The sequence below is a fragment of the Nuphar pumila genome, chromosome 16 (genome assembly GCF_984573655.1).
Source record: "Nuphar pumila chromosome 16, dmNupPumi1.hap1.1, whole genome shotgun sequence".
In the NCBI taxonomy this organism is placed as follows: domain Eukaryota; kingdom Viridiplantae; phylum Streptophyta; class Magnoliopsida; order Nymphaeales; family Nymphaeaceae; genus Nuphar; species Nuphar pumila.
The window spans coordinates 18710378-18731761 of record NC_143264.1 but is presented as its reverse complement, the minus strand read 5'-3'; the positions used below and the strand labels follow the sequence as shown (position 1 = coordinate 18731761).

General features: G+C 37.8%; 1 protein-coding gene across 2 annotated transcripts in view; it reads right to left on the bottom strand.

Annotated features, from left to right (window-relative positions):
- LOC149813049 (Asparagine synthase family protein) overlaps nt 1-21384 on the bottom strand; it is a 176510-nt gene that overhangs the window by 143194 nt on the left and 11932 nt on the right. Inside the window, exons 2-5 of one of the 2 annotated variants that reach the window (XM_089990915.1) lie at nt 7544-8018; nt 6082-6278; nt 5857-5986; nt 5080-5631 (exon numbers count right to left, since the gene is read on the bottom strand). In XM_089990915.1, the coding sequence (XP_089847041.1) occupies nt 5080-5631; nt 5857-5986; nt 6082-6278; nt 7544-8018 (1354 nt within the window). The remainder of the gene's footprint in view (nt 1-5079; nt 5632-5856; nt 5987-6081; nt 6279-7543; nt 8019-21384) is intronic. The other variant, XM_089990916.1, reaches the window with a different exon arrangement.

The window sequence follows — 21384 nt, the reverse complement described above, 5'->3', positions numbered from 1 at the left end:
CAAGCATAACCCGCTTGAGATTTTCCACTATCAACCTTGTAAACTACAAGATCACACAGACCATAATCGGTCCCACTTTCAGTAACAATCCCACTGAAAGCAAACAACTCCTTTACACCAAGGAGTCCTTTTTACACAAAAGAAATAACAACTTACAATACAACCTATGAGCCTTCCTTTTGAATGCAAATGAGATGCAATTGGCTTTTGAGGTTGTTGAAACACTCTACTCACGAATTCACTATCTCTCAAAGTGATTTGAGTGAAAAACTAAAGTGAAAATATCACGTGAGTGAGAAAATCAATACTTGACTGAATAAGAGTGAAAAGCAAGATTCAAATCGATTGAATTGTTGTTTTTTAGTGTAAAATGCACTTATATTTATAGTTAAAAGATTCCATACGTTGAGAGTATGAAAGGGTGTCAAAACGGTCCATTTCAAACGATCAAAACGTTTGAAAAATGAAAAGACACGCCTTTTTGAAGTTTCAGGAAAACGGCAAAATTAGTCGACTGAAACATCAGTTAGTCGACTAATAGTTAGTTATTAGTAGACTGACAGTTATCGTCGGTCGACTGATCTGTTAATCGAGCCGTTTGAAAATCTGAACTTTTGAAACTTAGTCGACTGGAGAAAAGTTAGTCGACTGATAATATCATCAGTAGACTGAAAAACCTTTTAGTCGACTGCTGCTAAAAACTTCTGAAAAACAAACATTCTGTTCGGTCGACTGATAAAAAGCATTAGTCGACTGCTGCTAAATTTTTCAGAATACACATGTTCTGTTCAGTCGACTGAAAAACCATTAGTCGACTGCTGCTAATTTTCCAGAAAACAGATGTTCTGTTCAGTCGACTGAAAAACCATTAGTCGACTGCTGCTAATTTTCCAGAAAACAGACATTCTGTCCAGTCGACTAATTTGACAAGAATGACTTTTTAGGAAATATGGCGCGAAAGGATTAGTCGACTGATAAGTCTATTGGTCGACTAATAAACATGAAAATTTAAGAAAAGAGTTTTCTAAAAAGAGTTTCAAAAGAGTTTCTTTTAGAAAAGTTTTTCTAGAGACTTTTAAGGTGAAATGCAACCTAAATATGCACTCTAAGTAAGGCTCTTACAAGAATCTAAGACTTTTAATGAATTAAACATATGCAAACTAGTCTTCAAAGATTCTTCACTGAATTCTTCAATTTCTTCATAGCCTTAGCTGAAATGCAGTTGATTCCACTTGATCATCATCAAAACCTTGTACTTGAAGTACCATGTATGGCTTCATTGTCGTAACAAGTTGCTGACATTTTTACCAAGGGATTATCCACTCATCAGTTTTGGGCACTCAAAGACAAGTTGAGCATGATCAAAGACCATACTCAACTTGAGGGAGGCTGTTAGTTTGGATCATGGATCCGACCCGATCCACCTCGAGATACAGCGGTGGCATGTTTGTAATTAGTTCTTATTACCTGTGTAAAGTTATGCCCTGTATTGTACCACTTATAAATATTAAGTAAAAGGGAAAACCCTATTGCCGCCGACTACTCTTCTCTCTCTTCTCTTTCTTTACCTCATCCCTAACACCTGCAGGCTGCTATTTCTGATATTTCTGACACAGAGTTCTATCATATGAGAAGAATGGAGGACGCAGAGAGAGAGGAGCTACTGTAGAAACCCATGATTCCCAATGCAGGAATCAACATACACTATTCTGATTATATGTTCTGTCTAACACAAAGTTTAAGGTACTAAAATACCCTTTTACAACATAAAGAAATTACAAACATGCCATTAATGAAGTGCGTCAGCCCTGTATAAATTATAACATAATAAGACACGGACACAGGTCTAGACCCAGACCTGATTTGGACCCAAATACATATATGACGTCTTTTCAGTTTTTTCTAATTACCTAAATGATCATAGAATCAAACGTGTTGCTAAAAGCATAGACTCAAATATCAACTGATTACTTAAAACCTCATGATTTTATAGCAGAATTTTCAAAAACGGATATAAACCACTGAAAATTGTGATATTTCCAAAACACCGCCTCCTTTGAGAATGTCATGTTTTTCATGATATTATTAACACAATATGTACATATTTTATGTTTTTAATGTTTTTCTTATATATTTTTAAAATCTAAAAATATCAGCAATTTTTTCAAAAAAGCATTTTCTTATTTATCACAAGATTTTCAAGAAACTACCTAGACTACAAAGAGCAACAATGATGATCAGTAACATTGACAATCACCAAAACAAATAGGTGGCCACCTGCTTCTTTCATGTTTCTGAAGAAAAGGCTGAGATAAGCCATAGGATGTCACATGCCTATACTTTTGAACCATGTGACAGAGCATTGAGACTACATAATGTGAAATATACATATTATTACCAACAACTACGCCTTCATCACAAAACAATTGGGGTCGGCGATATGAACCAACAAAGAAAATCATTTTGGGTCTACCACATGAATACTTCTCCTCTAATCATTTCTATCCAATGCCATGTCCTCGGTGAGGTTCAAAGCATTCATATCCTTTCCTATCATCTCCATCCAAGTCTTCCTAGGCCTACCCCGACCTCTTTTAACTAATATATTTTCCCATTTCTCTATCCTTGTAACTGGAGCATCATTAGGCCTTCGCCGAATATGTCGAAACCACCATAAACGATTCTCTCTCATCTTATTTTCAATGGGTGCAATGCCTACCTTCTTACGTATCTCCTCGTTCCGAATCGTATCTTTTATTGTATTTCCACACATCCATCTAAGCATACGCATCTCAGCTACACTCATTTTTTGAATATGATGTCTCTTGGCAGCCCAACATTCTGTACCATATAGTAAAGCGGGCCTAATAGTCGTCCTATAAAACTTTCCCTTCAACCGCAATGGCATTCTATGATCGCACAACACTCCAGTTGCACTTTTCCATTTCATCCACCCAACCTTTATCCTATGATTTACATCTTCATCAATTTTTCCATACTTTTGAACGATAGATCCCAAATATTTGAAACAATCAACCACCGGTATTTCTTGCTCACCAAGCTTCACTACACTCGCATCACTACTTCGTTGCTTACTAAACCGACATTCCATATATTTTGTCTTACTCTTACTCAACTTAAAACCTCTTGCTTACAATGTCTGTCTCCATAATTCTAACTTAGCATTAACCCCAACTCTAGACTCATCAATCAAAACAATACCATCAGCAAACAACATACACCACGACACATTTTCTTGAATTGATCTCGTAAGCTCATCCATCACTATAGCAAATAGGAAAGGGCTTAAAGCAGATCCTTGATGTAACCCAACCGTTATAGGAAAATTGGTTGTCACCCCTCCACAAGTGCGGACATTGGTTACTACTCCTTCGTACATATCCTTAATTATACTAATGTACTTAAGAGAAACACCTTTCTTCATCATCGTCCACCAGAGAACGTCCCTAGGTACTCTATCGTATGCCTTCTCCAAATCAATAAAAACCATATGCAAATCTTTGTTCCTCTCTTTATTTCTCTCAATAAGTTGTCTAAGAAGATGTATAGCTTCCATAATTGATCTTTCAGGCATAAAACCAAATTGATTCTTCGATATCATGACAACCTTCCTCAACCTAGACTCAATGACCCTCTCCCAAAGTTTCATAGTATGACTCATGAGTTTTATACCACGATAGTTTGTGCAATCTTGTATATCACCCTACAATCAAATTCCATGTTTATCCAGCAAAAAGAAAGAAACACAACAATACTATGGAGCACCTTTGGCTACCATGAATGAAATAGTGTGTCTAGAAACATCAGTCATGCCAAGGCAATTAAGACATAATGATATATATTGACAACATTACTGCATGATACATCCATCTTAGTCGCAACACCTAATCAGATAATGTTATTGCCATCTCAAAAAGCCTTTTTGTTGAAGATACAGAAGCATTATGACCATTTGAACTTAGTTATTAACAAACCCCTTCCCCTCTTGCCCAGAAAATATTAGTGCCCACATCAAAATGTACATCATACACATGAACGTATACACAACCACAAATGCATGCATTCACACACACAACCATGTGCATGTGCACACACACAATAGCAAAGGCCTGCATGAATCCAAAAATACAAATTAATTTGCATGGATAAAGCATGTCGCACAGATAGGAAAGACTCAATGCTGCAGCAGATAAAGCACAGCTTGTCAGAAATATCAATATGCAAGAGATAAAAGTGAGGTAAAGAGAGAAGAGAGGAGTCGGCGGCAATAGGGTTTTCCCTTTTCACTTATTATTTATAAGTGTTGTACAGGGTATAATATTACACAAGTAATAAAAATAAATTACAAACATGCCACCGCCCACGCATCCCAAGATGGATCCTTGGAATGTGGTGCGGGTCGGATCCATGATCCAAAACTAACACAGCTAACATATCAATGTTTCCCATGATGCAAGCAGTTATATTTGTCCTCAAATTTCAGGCTACCAAGAAAGAACTAACAACTGGAGGTGGCTATCAAAATAAATTTCTTCAAAGATTCCTTCCCAACATTCAGATGGATTTCATGTTCAACAGCTGTGTTGAAAGAAAATGACAAATACATGATCATACTAGAAAACAAAAACTAAACAAAATAATTGATAAGCAACAAAAGACACTATTAGCTAACAAACAATAATTTTAAAGATGCAATTGTTAGAGATTTTATATAATAGAAAGGCAAAGCATTGGATATTGACAGAGTGCAAATGAGTGAAGTAATCAGATGTATACAAAGAGCAGGTTGTTAATAGAATAATTCTTCACACCATCTATAATCCTTATATTAGAGAACAGAATCCAATATTTAAACAAGACAAGCTGAGTCAAATTTGAACCTGAAAGATATAATCTTCAGAAGTGCGGCGTGATACAGATTCTCTGAGCACAGTAAGCAAATGTTTCGCTGACAATGAAACTGAAAATGCAAGAGCATCTTTAGAAACCAATCAAGCATCTCTAGCACCTTCTTTGTAATACAGGGTAGACTTCAACTGGAAGGAAAAGGAAACCTACCACTCTGTGATGAGTCATCGCTTGATTGGCATGTATGGCAGATCTTAGAAATCAACCCATTATTATCACGCGTCAATTCTCCATGCAATTCACTGATAAAAGAAAGGTCACTACGATAGTTCAACTGATGCACTACAAGCTCCTCACGACAACTATCGTTTGAAGATGTTCCCTGATCAAGTGATGAATGAAAGATGCTCTTCCCTCTCTGCATTGGACAGCACTGAGGGAAAAAATTATCATTTTTCGGTTCCAGAAAAGATCTATTCCATGCAATCAGCCCCATTATCAGTGCATCAGTCCATTCATGTTTAGCAACTTTTCCCACCATATATTGTTTATCATGTTGATCATCAAGTTTGTCCACATCAAAATAGATGCTGTATATACCACAAGACAGCTCTTCCCAGTAATTAGAAGCATCTACAAAATCTTCTTCTCTTGCTCCAGAATGAACTTTGACATCACCACATGGTACATTACAACCCTGAAACCCAGTACCATTCTGATCAATTTGATCTGTCACAATTCCCATCATGAATGAGTACATTCCTAGGTAAGGACATAAGGAAAGTAATAGTTCAATACTTCAATGTCATACTCAACTATTAAATTTTAAATTTACTGAAGCCAACAATTTTAATAGAAAATCATAAATACTATATATGTGCTTGCACAGCATTTGTCATCTCTCCCATTTGAATCAAAAGAAAAAAAAAATCTAAAGCATATGACTCATTTCTTTATGTTCTTTTGTATATTACAGTATATACCTACCACTGAACTTTGGAACAAGTGGAGCAACAGAAGAGAGCACAAGTCGCAAGTCCCCCAAACTGGGCCAGTGAATGAGAAGGCTTCGCCGACCAAATGCATCCCTACCAAACCACATGGTCCTTGATTTCACCTGCATGGCAGCACAAGAAACTCTTCTCACATATAAAGTCCTGCATACTTATAAATTCACAACCAGTTTGTTCCCCAAGAGGATGATAACCGTACCTGCCAATACACTAAAGCCCATGGCCCTTTCATTGTTGACAACATCTCAGGAACAGATGTATGGCCTTCTTTATCAGAACAGCAGCAAACCTCCTTATGTACATGGCAAGAACAAGAACAGCACCTCTGGAGGGCATGCATTAGGACTTCAGCATCACTATCTTTACTTCCAACATGAACTCCACCAAATATCTCACCTGCAAAAATGGCAATCTCAAAAATGTCACTCACCCCTACCTAGGGCTGGTAAACGAGTTGAACCCAGCCTGTTCAGGCTCAGTTCGTTTACCATTTAACTCAGTTTGTGCTCATACTTAGACTTTAGACAAGCCAAGCTTGAGCTCAAGCCGAGCCAAGCCACGAGCTGGCTCGTGTAAAAAGATTTGTATAAAATTAGAAATTGCAAACAATGGGATTTGAACCTTATACCTCTCTTTCGCATGCCATATACACTCACCAGCTATATAAAATTGCTTTCTGTGATATGCATTGTATTTAAAAACTATATGTTATGTTTTTACGAGCTTACATGAGCCAAGCTGAGCCGGACTCCCTTTGTTTGTGCTTGACTCGTTTATGGTTAACAAGCTGCTCATGTCTCAGCTCGCCAGCCACACGAACTGAATATGAACGAGTTCGTGGTGAGACGAATGGTTCATTTCCCATCCTCTCTCTCTCTCTCTCTCTCTCTCTCTCTCTCTCTCTCTCTCTCGCATTTCAAGCGTAGAAGAACTAAACTTCCCCTACAACTATGAATAAAGTATTTATACATCAAATCATGAGAAATGAACTTCAACAATAAATTTCTCTGCATCTTATATTAGAGAGAGAGAGAGTTATTGGAATTAAAAAAACCAAAATTAATGATAAAAAAATGTTATTGTATGACCTGTATACAACGGGCATGATCAAGTAATAGATAGTGTGGCAGTTCAACCCATCGCAGTAGATTTGTTCACTGCTTATGCATTGATGGCTTAGATGATGTAGCAAACTTACAAAGGTACATTTTTCCTCATTTTTAATTTTTCCCATGCCCAAATCCCTTGTGGTTACAGGCAGTCCCAGTTCTGCCAAGTCACTTAGGCATTCCGTTCTCTTCCCCAGCTGAGCATGACATGCCTTTACTCAAGGCTTATAGATTTACGGTTGATAAAGCAAGTGGAACAGAGAAGAAACCTTTTTGAGTTCAGAAAGACTAGAAAAAACAAAAGGATTTAGAATTATGGTTGCAGGCAGATATGCTCAACAAATAAGGAAACAATATAAATACTAGAGCAAGGATGCCCCCACATAAAGGAACCTGAGATGCTCCTTAAAAATGAGATGGTTAATCAAGTCTCTTTTGGAGATCATGGTTAGATAGAAGAAGATTAAGTGGAGTTCTGATACACATTTCAACAACATACACCATTTGCACCTAAAGAAAAAACAAAACAGATGATTGATAATAGTTAAATACCATTATAAACAAGGATATTTCCAAAGTTATCTGTCAACGGTTGATGCACAGGATTGATGCCTCTAAGTTGCAAAGTAGCACCAATAAAATGCATTCTTGCAGAAGGCCTTGCCTGAGTTAAACCAGCTTCACATCCACAATCTGATTTGATTATGCCATTGGAGACTGAAGTCACAATTCCGTTGTTGGTTTTCTCCTCATCATGAATGTCAATAGCAGTCATGTCAAACAATGGTCTTGTCTGAGTTAAACATGTGTCACATCCACAATCTACTTTAGTTATGCCATTGGAGAGTGATGTCACATTTTCCTTGTTGGCTTTCTCCTCATCATGAACGTCAACAGCAGACAGGTCAAATGACGAGCTACTGTCTTGGCATAGCTCAAGGAGAACATTCTTGCACCCTATGTGATCTGGACCGCGTCTCTGAAGAGCTGCCATTAGACCATCCAGAGTCCAAAAAGATCCAGATCCCTGCATGAATAAAACCTCAATTTAACTGCAATGATTATTTATTGCCTAAATAGGAAGAAAATAAGAATGTGCTATCTGCAAAAGAAAATGACTATAGGGAAGACATGTTAAAATGTTAAAAGATGGTATAACCCATGTGAGCAGCAAGCACTGCTTATTGGGAATAATTAGACAATTGTGACTTCACAAATCCACTAACGGACTTGGAAACCCCATTGCATTCCATCAAGCAAAGAAAAACAAGATTAGATTCTATCAACATCTACAGTGCATCCTCCAAACTCTCCGTACATTTGTATGATTAAGTATGAATTACGGGAACAAAAGGGTTAAGATCAGTGGCTTTGACAAAGACATTGTCCACACAACCTTCAGTGACAGTTTTAAAAGTAAACCAGGATTCCATTCTTGTTTTTCATTTTTCCATTTAGTGCACAATTTCAGACATTGTTTTCAAATAATAGAGCCTCTCAAGTACTATAAGTTAATTTAGACATCTGTTTCTGCTTTCATAAGAATAAAATGGTGTAGACACCCAAATTTTGATAGAACAAAGACCAGCCTAATTTGATCTAAGAATGACATCTGAGGTCAAGGTGTTCTAAACTTCGTGTAGAACCAGCTACTTTTGGCTTTTTATCACATATTTGACACCTAAAACCTTATTTCCAACACTTCAATTGGAAGAAAAACTGTTCACTGTTCAAGTATTTCTAATGCTTAAAAAATAACTCGGCCCATAACATGGTTGTTGTTAAGGTTGCATGTAATATGTTACTGTTTGTATTGTATATATAGTAGATCAAAGTCATAGAGGACAGCTCTGTCCAGATTTGCCTACTTAATGTGTTGTATTTTTCTCATGTTGTAGGGGTAGTTTAGTCCAAGAGAAATTTGTAAAAGAGGGATTGACCCCTACATACCTGTTTTGGCTCTATTTAAGTGAAGTGAAGTCTTCACAAAAATATCCTTTCTATTGCTTTTTCCTCTTCTTTTTGTCTCAATAGTTGTGCTAAAGATACAATTTCAAGAATATAGAATTATTGTACAATCAAAGGTCAGTTGGCTATCCAAACACATTGAAAACAGCGAAATGACAAGTTAAAAAAAAAAAGACAAGTTGGCGAAAGCTAATGAGAACTTAGAAAACTTAAGCTGTTCATCTTGAAAACACAACTTTCAATTTTCATCTTTAAACCTATTCTGAGTTTCCGTCCCATGTTTTGGAGTCAAAATGGTCAGAAAACTTATAAATAACTTCCTCATTTGAACCCAAAGTAAATCAAATCCCTATCCACTTTTAACAGTCTAGAACCTCTGAAAGATTGCCTTAGAATGTGTGCCCTATGGTAGAAGAAGATGCCAAAATAGAAGTTCAACACTAGGTGCAAACACCATCATCCAAAGGAGAAGAAGAGAGATTGCATATCACACCAAAAGCAAGATGGAAGTCTTTGCTTGAAGAAGAATAGCTAGCATTAAAGACAGAGTCTCAGGCCTGAAATTGGTGAGTACTTCCTTTATCTGACTTCTATTCTCTTTTCCTCTTTGCAATCCCTCATATCTTGAACTGAGTAACCATATACTCTTTGGTATTCCCTGAACTTCTACGTAACATAGGTACTTCCAAAAAGGTGATGTACCCGTGTCAACCCAGGTACTGGTATTGGTATTTCAAGGGTATGAGTCAGACCAGTTTTGGATCTGCCTCATTCCAGACCCAACTCGTTACATATTATTTGGGATCAGTTTTCTCTGTTTTTAGGTGCATGAAAGGGTTGCTTTTATTCATTCTTGGTGCTTGATATATATATATATATATATATATATATATATATATATATATATATATATGTATGTATGTATATGCATATGTATGTATGTGTACATACATACATGCATAACTACATATTTTTCTCAATAAAAAAAGGCATAATATAATATATTACTTATTTATTTATATGTATATGTCTGTGGTATGTATGTGCATACGTGTGTGTGTGTGTGTGTGTGTGTGTGTGTGTTGGGCCACTAGAATATGAAAACTAGCGTGTGAACCAAGATTTACATGGATATTTTTGTTTCTTTTCTTAATCTAACAGGATGTGATCTACAGGTTTGATTTCAAAGGGACTGGTTCTTGGATCATCAGATTGTGATGTGTAAGCAGCAATTTTATATAGTAATGCTAGGTGCTCTAGGAGCACCTACTAGAAACCATAGTTGTAGGTTGCATCTTCTCAATCAGACCTTATAGATGTATTAAACATAGTTTATTTGATAGGAATCATGTGTTTTGGACATAAAAATAGGACTTTTTAAGTCATGAATTTTTGGTACATTGTGAGCCATCGATTTTTGAAGATCTTCAAAAACCTACATGTATGCCATAATCACATGATCCAACACTTGTTTTCCACTAAATAATAATTGTAGATCATATCTATAAGGTCTGATCAACCAAAAAAAAACCAAAAATTTAGAAAATTTGAAGCTTCTATTAGGTGGGAGTAGGTACTCCAGGAGCACCATAGCATTACTAATATATATATATATATATATATATATATATATATATATATATATATATATATATATATATAGCTTTCAAACCATTTATCTCTCAAACCATCCAAGGCCCCTTTAAAAAACGTGCTTGCATGTGTTTTTGGCTTAATCCAAACTTGTAGATGTGTTTATCATTACTTATTCACTAAAAATCATGCTTTGAATCGAATCAATTTAACAAGAATTCTTGATTTTTAATTAATCAAGTTTTTTTGTGTAATATGAACAGTTGATCTTTTTTTGTTGAGCTAAAAACACATCTAAACATGAAAAATGTTTAAACTAATACATGTTTTCTACTAAACAGAGCATAGAGATCACATCTATGGGTTAAGATTAAGCAAAAAACGCATGCAAGTATGTTTTAAAGGGGTCTAAGATGGTCTCAAAGATAAATTATCTGGAAGCTACACATTTCTCATATATATATATATATATATATATATATATATATATAGGGAAGGGGGGTCGTCCAGCCAAAGGAAGGTCCAAAACCTACAACCAATGACGATCCGATGGCTCCCCTTCTCCAATGCTTGAGCATCTCATTGATCAAACCTCATATATTTGTTTTTTATAATTTATTTAGTAAGAAATATGCTTCACAATTACAACATATAGACATGTTTTTCAAAACATGAAAAATCAACGACTCACAATGCATTTAAAACTTTACAATACAAATTATTGTGGCCCGTTGATTTTTAGTGCTTTCAAAAATGCATCTAAACATCGAAAATTCATAATTCAAAACAGGTCGCTCACTAAATGAATGATAAAAATACAATATGTAAAGTCCTATCAATGAATAACTCGATCGTTAGAGAATGAACATTGTCGATTATCATCAGTTGTAGATTTTAGACCTTCCTTGGTTTGGACGGTCCCCTTTCCCACATATATATATATATATAGGAAAATAAAAACCTACCCAATAAGAAACATTTATCATATTTTTGGTGTTTTTTCGAAATTCTGACCATACTGATATCTTCAGCATGACTGAATTACTAGAATCGACACTTGGATCATGCATTTCAGATGGAAAATGGTATTTGGAGTCTCAAAATTTTATGAAATTATAGGTCGTTGATTTTTGAAACCTTATAAAAACATATTCATGCATCGGAATCAAATGATCCAAGAACTGATTCCTATAAAAACAAGCGCATAGATCACATCGGTAAGGTTAGAATTTCAAAAAAAATAGCAAAAAACTGATAAATGTTTCTTATTGGGTAGATTGGAAGGTTTTCTATTAGGTAGGTTCTAAGTCACAGGGATTCAGCCAACCAGGTGCCGCACCCACGCGTGTGGGTGCGGCACCCAATGCGATCAACTGGACCTTGGGTGCGGTCAACGCACCCAAGGTCATTTGTGTCCAAATTTAGGACTGAAAAAAAAAATCGTCTGATGTTTTATTGATTGAGAGGAAGAATCCTTTCGAGCCTCCCTCCTGAAGCCAACGCAGACATCGTCTCTGACGCCTTCGCCGATGTTGACCGTCCCGACTCTGTAACGACCCCAACTCATACCCCTTGAAAATGCAGAATTTTTTTTTTTTAAATCAATTGCGGAAACATTCTCAGAGACCTGGAGCCTTTACAGTTTCACTCACCATTGGATAACCCAACCAACCACAAGGGATCTTACATTTATCATCCATATCAAACCAAACTTTTATTGAATAATTGATAATAGTCTCGAGACAATTGCATAAAAAAATTCAGAGTGCATGAATAATTAAATGTAAAGATAAAGTAAATAAAAGTTGAGTCACGTTGTCCCTGTTAAAATATAGCTTGCGTAGGGATCTGGATCCAGATCCATACGCATGGTATGTTAATGAAACACATGTTTTACTCTCATTAATGGCATCCTTGTAATATCTCTGATATTACAAGGATAGTTGTATATTTGCTGCATATATAAAATGGTTAGGGCTTGGAGGTCGAGCATTGTGAGCCGCCCCAGCCATTGTGTTCTCTCTCTCTCTCTCTCTCTCTCTCTCTCTCTCTCTCTCTCTCTCTCTCTCTCTCTCTCTCTCTCCTGTTTCCTGTAGACGTTGTACCATATATAAAATCTGATATGGTATCAGAGCACAGGCCATCCTGTGCGTGAAGAATCTCTGAAACAGCAGCAGCGTGTTCTTCCTTTCGCAGATCGTGAAGTGCGTGTTCCTCCTTCAGCGTGTTCATCGAGATGGGGTCAGCGTGAACAGCAGAACTCCCTGTGCGTGAAGAAGTTCTGAAACAGCAGATCTCCCCTTCTGAAAGTTGGTACTTTCAGCGTACCAGATATAAAATCTCTGAAACAGCAGCAGCGTGTTCCTACTTTCGCAGATCGTGAACTGTGTGTTCCTCCTTTCAGTGTGTTCCTCCTTCAGCGTACTCATCGACTGTGTTCATCCTAAGTTCTCTCTTTTCTGTTACTCTATCATCTGTGTTGGTTCCAATTTTTTTTTAACACATCACCGACTGTTGTTTCCCTTTTTATTTCAAACCAGTTTTGATTCCACAAGTTTCCTTTCCTTCCTTCATTGCTGTTTTAGTGTTCTTTGTGCAGCATTTTTGGTCGTACAAGTATCTGCCTTATTACAGTTTTACTGATTGATTAAGTGATCTCAAATCTGTTTATTTCTTTTCATTCATCTTGTTTGCTTATTCATTATTCTACTGATATGGATTACTCTTCGTCTTCATCATCCGGTCCCTCTGTCAATTTCTTGAGTCAGCTTGTTACAGAAAAACTTACTCATTCTAATTTTTTGACGTGGAAAAGGCAAATCCTTCCTTTTATACGGAGTGAGGATCTCGATGAACATTTGGATGGTTTAGTTCCTATACCACCACGGCTTATTTTGCAGGAAACCAAGGATGAGAAAGGTGACACAATTACCATTTCCATTAAGAATCCAGAGTATACAGTTTGGAGGAAGCGGGATCAGTCTTTAGTTGCTTATATTACGTCAACACTCTCTCAAGAAGTGTTGGTTATTCTTTCAGATGATTGCACTGCGGCGGATCTGTGGAGTAAGTTGTCACAGACTTACTCTCAGATATCAGAATCCCGAGTTATGTTCTTAAAAAATGAATTTCAAAGTTTGAAGAAAGGCTCCATGACAGTCATGGAATACATAGGTCGCTTGAAGAGTATTACTGATCAATTGGCTGTTGTTGGAAGTGCTATTGCAGATAAAGTTCAACAACTCCTCAATGGATTGGGTTCTGACTTTGACATGTTTACCACAGCTTTATCATGCCTTCCTCACTTGCGCACTTTTGACGACTTCCAAGCGAAACTTCTCCAACATGAGATGATTATGAAGCAAAGGGCAGAAGGAAATGAATCAGCTCGTCCTCATTCAGTTTTGGCCATGGACACTTCTGTAGGTTTTGAACGATGGAATGGAGGGCATCAAAGAGGCAGAGGCCGCGGACGTTTTGGGCAGGGAGGACGTGGTATCTTGCCTACACCTAATATTTCAGGGGGTTTTAACACAGGGAATCAGAGGAGAGTGCCCACTTGTTTCTTATGTAACAAAAGAGGACATGTGAAAGCTAATTGTTGGTTCAATCTACAGAATAGAGGAAAAATAAACAAAATTGAAAATAAATCTGCTACTGCTGTGGACACAAAAGGGCCATCCACAGATGTGCAACAACTTTTGTTATCAGCATTGTCACAGATGACGATCAAGCAAAATGAACAAGGCGAATGGTATGTTGATTCAGGTGCCGCCACGCATGTTACGGGTAATGCGGGTAAGTTATCTCACTTATTGCCTTATTTTGAAAAAGGTAGTATAGTTACGGTAGATGAAACTTATCACTCCATTAGTCATACTGGCAATGCACATATCCCTATGTCAAAGTCCTCACTTCACTTGTCCAATGTCCTTCTTGCTCCTAATATTAAAAAGAACATTGTTTCTGTAGCTAAACTTGTTGACGATATGAATTCTTCCGTCGAATTTACTCCCTCTTCTGTTTATGTTAAGGATCTACGAATGAAGAAGACGTTCGCTAAGGGGGAGCGACAAGGAAACATGTACGTCTTCAAGGAGATTCCTTCAATGTCTTCGTCTTCAGTCCCAGTCCTCCAGTTGAAGTCGTCCAAGCATTCTTTAGTGTCTTCGCCTTCAGAGTCTTTGTTTTTTCCTTCATTGGCAGTTTTTAATTCATCTCATTGTAATAAGCCAGATATTTGGCATAGTCGTTTGGGACATTGTAATCGAGGTTTCGTTGAAAACCTTGTATCTGATGGTCTCCTTCCAGAGTCTAGTTTATGTTCATTTTCTGATAATAATAATAAATGTTCCTCATGCGAACTCTGCAAAAGTCATGTTCTTCCTTTTCATATTATAAATAAAAGAGCTTCAAAGCCATTTGAGATTATTTGTTCTGATGTTTGGGGACCCGCACCTATTCATTCTCTTTCTGGCAGTCGTTACTATGTTATCCTTATTGATTCTTATTCCTGTTATACTTGGATATATTTCTTAAAACACAAGCATGAAGTTTTTCAAATATTTCGGGAATTCCATTTGATGGTCAAAACAAAGTTTGCTTGTGATATTGTGCATTTACAATGTGATGGTGGAGGAGAGTATTCATCGAACGAGTTTATTGCCTTTCTTCGGGATAAAGGAATAAGTCGACAGGTTTCTTGCCCTCATACTCCTCAACAAAATGAGGTTGCAGAGAGGAAACACAGGCATATTGTTGAGAGCGCGATGAGCATGTTACATGATAGCAATGTGCCCGTTAGTCTCTGGACAGAAGTTTTTCACACATCTGTTCATATCATAAATCGTCTTCCTATGGCACTTTTGGATCGGAAATCTCCCTATTATATTTTATTCGGGCAACATCCCTCTTACGATGAGCTGCGTGTTTTTGGTTGTGTATGTTATGTACATATTGATTCATCTCTGCGAAATAAGTTTCAGGACAAGGTTGTCAAGTGCAGATTTGTTGGGTATGCAGATGAATACAAAGGTTATTGATGCTATGATCCTACTACAAAACGTATGAGGACCTCCAGAAATGTTGTTTTTGACGAACGAAATTTTCAGATCAATGACTCTGCAGCGTTGCCATCTCGAGAATTAGAAGTATATGATCCATGGATGAGCGCAAATCTTTTTGCTAATACAGGAGAAACATGTCAGACAAATTGTCCTTCCTTCGGCTTGAGTAGGGAGTTAAATGACTCACAAATACATGTTGAATCATCTCCAGTTGAGCCACCCCCAGTAGAATGCTTCTCTGGGCAGGTATACACTAGACGGGACAAAAATACAGAGCCGAGGAATGTGGAAAGCATCGCCAATGATCCGGCTCAAAGGTCGTCACGCATTAAGCATCCTATTCAACGATGGGTGAGTTATGAGACCTTCTCCCTTGATTTCCAGTTGTTTGTCTCAGCTCACAAAACAGGCTGAACTCACTTGTTTTAATCAAGCTCTTCAATCCCGTCATTGGACTGAAGCTATGAATGAAGAAATAGAAGCCCTTCATGAATGCCAGACTTGGGAAATAGTCCCTCGGCCAGAAGGAAAGAATGTAGTTGGCTCAAAATGGGTTTATAAAACAAAGTATAAGCCTGAAGGAAGCATTGACAGATATAAGGCACGACTTGTTGCTCGAGGATTCACACAACAATATAGTGAAGACTACGATGAAACTTTTAGTCCGGTAGTCAAAATGGGTACTATTCGTGTCATCATATCCCTAGCAGTCGATCGAGGTTGGAGCCTTAGCCAGATGGATGTTAAAAATGCATTTTTGCATGGAACTTTAAAGGAAGAAGTGTATATGGAGCAACCTCCTGGTTATGCCGAGAAGGATCCTAATGTCTGGGTGTGCAAACTAAGGAAATCTCTGTATGGGTTGAAACAGGCGTCTCGTTCCTGGTTTGAAAGTTTCTCTATGCAAATTCAGAGTTATGGTTTTAGAAGATGCTCTCTGGATCACTCACTCTTTATTTGCCAAAAGGCAGACATTGTTATACTTCTTCCTATATATGTTGATGACATTGTGATCACTGGGAGTTCAGATAATCATGTGCAAGACGTGAAGCAGTTTTTAATGAAAACTTTTAAAATGAAAGATTTAGGGGAGTTGAGGTACTTTCTTGGTGTGGAAGTTGACAGACAACAAGACACATTGACACTCATGCAACAAAAATACACTCTTGACCATGGTTGCCAGTTGAGAAAGCAGGAGCGGGAAGCGATATGGGAAGCGGGAGCGGGAAGCGAGGCACTTTCAAATTTTTAGGAAGCGTGGGACCACTTAGGAACGATTCGGGAAGTGTCTCGGAAGCGACCTAGGAAGCGTCTCGGAAGCGAGGGGGAAGCGAAAAAAATAAAAATAAAAAATACAAAAAAATTGAAAAAACAAAGGAAGCGTGGGGGAAGCGAGGAGGAAGCGTGGGGGAAGCGAGGGGAAGCGTGATGGGAAGCGCGTCCCCCATTAAAGGGAAACGCGTCCCCCATTAAAGGGAAATGCGCTTCCCAAAAAAGGGGGACGCTTCCCCCCACGCTTCGGAAGCGCGAGGTTTCGCGCTTCCGAAGCGCGCTTCCCCTTTTAGCTAGGCGCTTCCGGTAACCCTGCTCTTGACCTTCTGGAAAGAGCCGGGATGACGAATTGCAAACCAGTCAGTACTCCTAGTGTATTACATCAAAGGCTGAGCTCTGAAGATGGTCATCTTTGTGTCAACCCTACAATGTATAGAAGTCTCGTGGGAATGTTACAGTACTTGACCTTTCCCAGACCTGATATAGTTTAGGTTGTCAATCAGGTATCCCAGTTTATGCATGCTCCAACGGAGGGTCATATGGAAGTTGTGAAGCGCATTCTACGTTATTTAAAAGGAACTATAGGAGATGGACTTGTTTATCGCAAGAACGATAATTTGAATAGAGGACATGAACTCATCACTTATACAGACGCAGATTGGGCAGGGGATCCAGATGAGAGACGATCTGTCTCTGGATATTGTGTATATATTGGACACAATTTAGTGTCCTGGAGCAGCAGAAAACAAAAGGCAGTGGCACGATCGAGTACAGAGGCTGAATACAGATCAATGGCTGCAGGCACGGCAGAAGCCACATGGATTAGACACTTATTGAGTGATCTTGGGGAGACAATTATTCGATCTTTTCTTCTATGTGACAATCAAAGCGCAATAAACATTGCATGTAATCCTATCCAGCATAGCAGAACGAAGCACATTGAGATTGATCAATATTTCATACGGCAGAAAGTCGAGATGAAGGAGATAGAACTACGTCATGTTCGAACAGAAGATCAAGTGGCAGACTTGTTTACCAAGGGGTTAACAGGACGTCAATTTTGGCTATTGAAGAGCAAGTTGTACATGATCCAAAATCACGTGCAACTTGAGGGAGGGTGTTAAAATATAGCTTGTGTATGGATCTGGATCCAGATCCATACGCATGGTATGTTAATGAAACACATGTTGTTTTACTCTCATTAATGGCATCCTTGTAATATCTCTGATATTACAAGGATAGTTGTATATTTGCTGCATATATAAAATGGTTAGGGCTTGGAGGTCGAGCATTGTGAGCCGCCCCAGCCATTGCTCTCTCTCTCTCTCTCTCTCTCTCCCTGTTTCTTGTAGACGTTATACCAGATATAAAATCTGATAGTCCCTCTGTGAAGTTGTTTAGCAAACGTGTAGCACTCGTAGCTCTCCAAGAAGCAAGTCGCTTCACTGATCTTCTGCGGCTGCGAAAAACCACAGAAATAAGGTGTCAAAAAATTGAGGAATTCTGCGTACGAATCCCTCTGATGAATCAAATGAGCATAAAGAATACAGATAGAAATTCATGCAATAACTTAGAGGAATGTAATTATGACAAATACATAATTTAATTAAGCATTCATACATTAGAGACAGTTATTAAGCATGAGAGAATATTTAACAAGTAACAAGGATAATAATTTAAGCAATACAATCATTTAACAAACATTAGGGAACAACATTATGCATTCACCAACATTTAACAGTTAAGAGAACAGGTAAACATGCATGATCTAATGCATAGCAGGAATATGCATGGCTTTAGTACAAAGTATGAGTAAATTATTACCTCTTATTAGAAAAAAAAATTCATATACATGTCCCTATTAAGTATACACAATTTAAGTTTATCTTTTTAATTACCGTTGCCCGCGGATACACCAAACGGGTAAAATTTCCGAGGTCAAGTTAGGTTCTTAGGGTAGCTTAGCACACAATTTGTATTTTATTACTGGGTTCCAAACTTAGCCCTCGACCGATATCAGAAAATAGTATCATCCATCGGAATATTAGAAATCAGCATCTAATGTCGGGGACACCAGAAAAATCAGCATCCACTGGCGTCACTTTCTTGGTATACCAAAACAACAGTTGTATCTACACACCACCCCCAGGCAAAGTGACAGACTCTCCCTAAAACTGTGGCCAGAAAAAAAAACTCAATATTGGGTTCAAGGATAATCAAATAAAGCACACGAAGTTTTTGTATCGTCGTGGTCCCCCAAAACCGAATCTCTAAGATTTTCATTCTTCCGATGGGAGATCCCAAAACGTATATTACATTATTCTTATTGATTATTTTTTTATTAAAAGTCAATTATTGAGTTTTGTAATTCATCATGCAAAAGCAAAGGCAAAAACTCGCATCTACTCCTGCGAGAACTATCACGGGACTCCCGCCCGTGAAAACATATAGAACAATGCAATATATTGCAATAAAAATAAATGTAATTTTTTTGATGCATTTAAAATAAATAAAAGAGCAAACCACAGCTCGAGGCCCACCTAGACCACGATGATTCATTTCGATCATCGATGCACCATATGAAAAAATCAGACCAACATGTCATATAGGAAATAAACCACATGCTTTCTAAATAAACATTCATATATGCAAACCTATCATGCGTATGAAACAAAAATATTCATTAGCATGTATTTACTTAATTCATGTGCAACTATGTCAAGTGCATGTTTTCATTTAATGTATTCACTCATGTTGAATGCATGTTTTAAATTCACATACCCACATCACATGCAAGCCTTCATTCACAAGACTTTTTACACATGTGACTACTTGTAAGATCACGTGTTTTCGGATCTTAGTCAATTCATGAAAATTCCGAAATTTGGCTAAGTCTGGTAAGAAAATCGTTTGAGGCTCGATTCCGAGACCGATGTCTTAGAGTTTGGGTTTGACCCAGGTTTCCTCGACAAGGTCGAGGCGAGCCAATCGGAACGTGGTGAAGAGTTTTAATTTCGACTTTTAAATTCAAGCGAAATTCGGGTTATTTTCGGGCGAAATTCGGAATTTGATATTAATGTAATATATCATTGGATGCGCCTCGATATTCTGAGCGCAAAGGTATTTTACTTTTCCAAATTCGAGTTCCGGTTGGCCTGGAAATCACGTTTTTCTAAAATTTTAGCAGTTTGTTGAAACGGATCCGAAATTGGATCGGATTTCATCCAAGGCCTAGGATCCAAATTTTTATGGATTTGGGTCCTAGTTAGGTCCTATAAAATCTGGACTTGATCCAAGTCTTAATCCAAATTTTTGTATGAGTATGGGTTTGGATCTTGGATCTTGGATCTTGGATCCAAATCCGGATCCAAATCCAAGCCCAACATTTTTATGACTTTAAATTCAGCTAGGAGCTTTAAATTGAGGTTAACATCATATAAAAAGTCTCCATGGTCAACATGACCAATTTTGGAAGCTTTTGAATATTTAAGAATAAGTAAATTCAAAAAAATAAATTTATTAGTTTATTAATTTCGGGATTTGGGTTAAGAGGGTTTAAGGTTAACCCTCTTCCCTAATTAATAGGGGTCTAGTGGTTTCCATATCTTTTAGAAAAAGAGAGTCAAAAGTCAAACAAAAAAAAAAGACAAGTAAAGGAGTCCAAAAAAATCTGGAAACTCCTTAGAGAGAGACCTAATTCTGGAAACTCTCTCTAAAGAGTTTCCAGCTATATTAAAAGAGAAAGGAGGGGGGGCAGCTCTTCTCCCTCATTTTCACCTTAGGAAAAAAAAAGAGAAGAGAGAAACAGGAAAGGAGAGAAGAGAGAAAGGGGAGAAAGAAAGGGAGAGTGAAGGAGGTAGAAGAAGAGTGGAGGCAGCGTAGCTCAGCCCTAGCACCTTCTGCAGCCTCTATTCGTATTCTCCTATAAAGGTACGGGTACCCCTTCTTGAAACGAATGAGAAATCGGGTGGAGATTGGATTTCCATGCATCTTTTAATGGAAATCCATAGAGGAGCAGTGGATCCATGATTTTCCACTGATACCCATTTACATATTCTGTATTTTCATTGTTTTCCAACAATAATATATATATATATATATATATAATAATATGTATTCACCAAGTGTCTGCGTTGACACTGGGGTTGTTGTTTCTGACAGCATACACAGGCTCAAACTGGGCCTGTGTATATGTTGTTGGTCCCAGCCGACAGGGTCGGCTGGGCTGGACTTACTCTTTTCAAAAAAAAATGTTTGATAATATACTGTTTCGATGTGTTGTGCTCTTTTGGGCCGGGCCACGGCAGGCCCAGCTGACCCAGTCAGTTGGGTCCTGGCCTGTGATTTTCTGCCATTGAAAAAAAATTAAAATAAAATATCAATATGATTTTATTTCTGTCTGAGTATGCTGTGGTTTCCTGACAACATACACAGGCCCAAACTGGGCCTGAGTATATGCTGTCAGACCCAGCCGACAGGGTCGGCTGGGCTGGG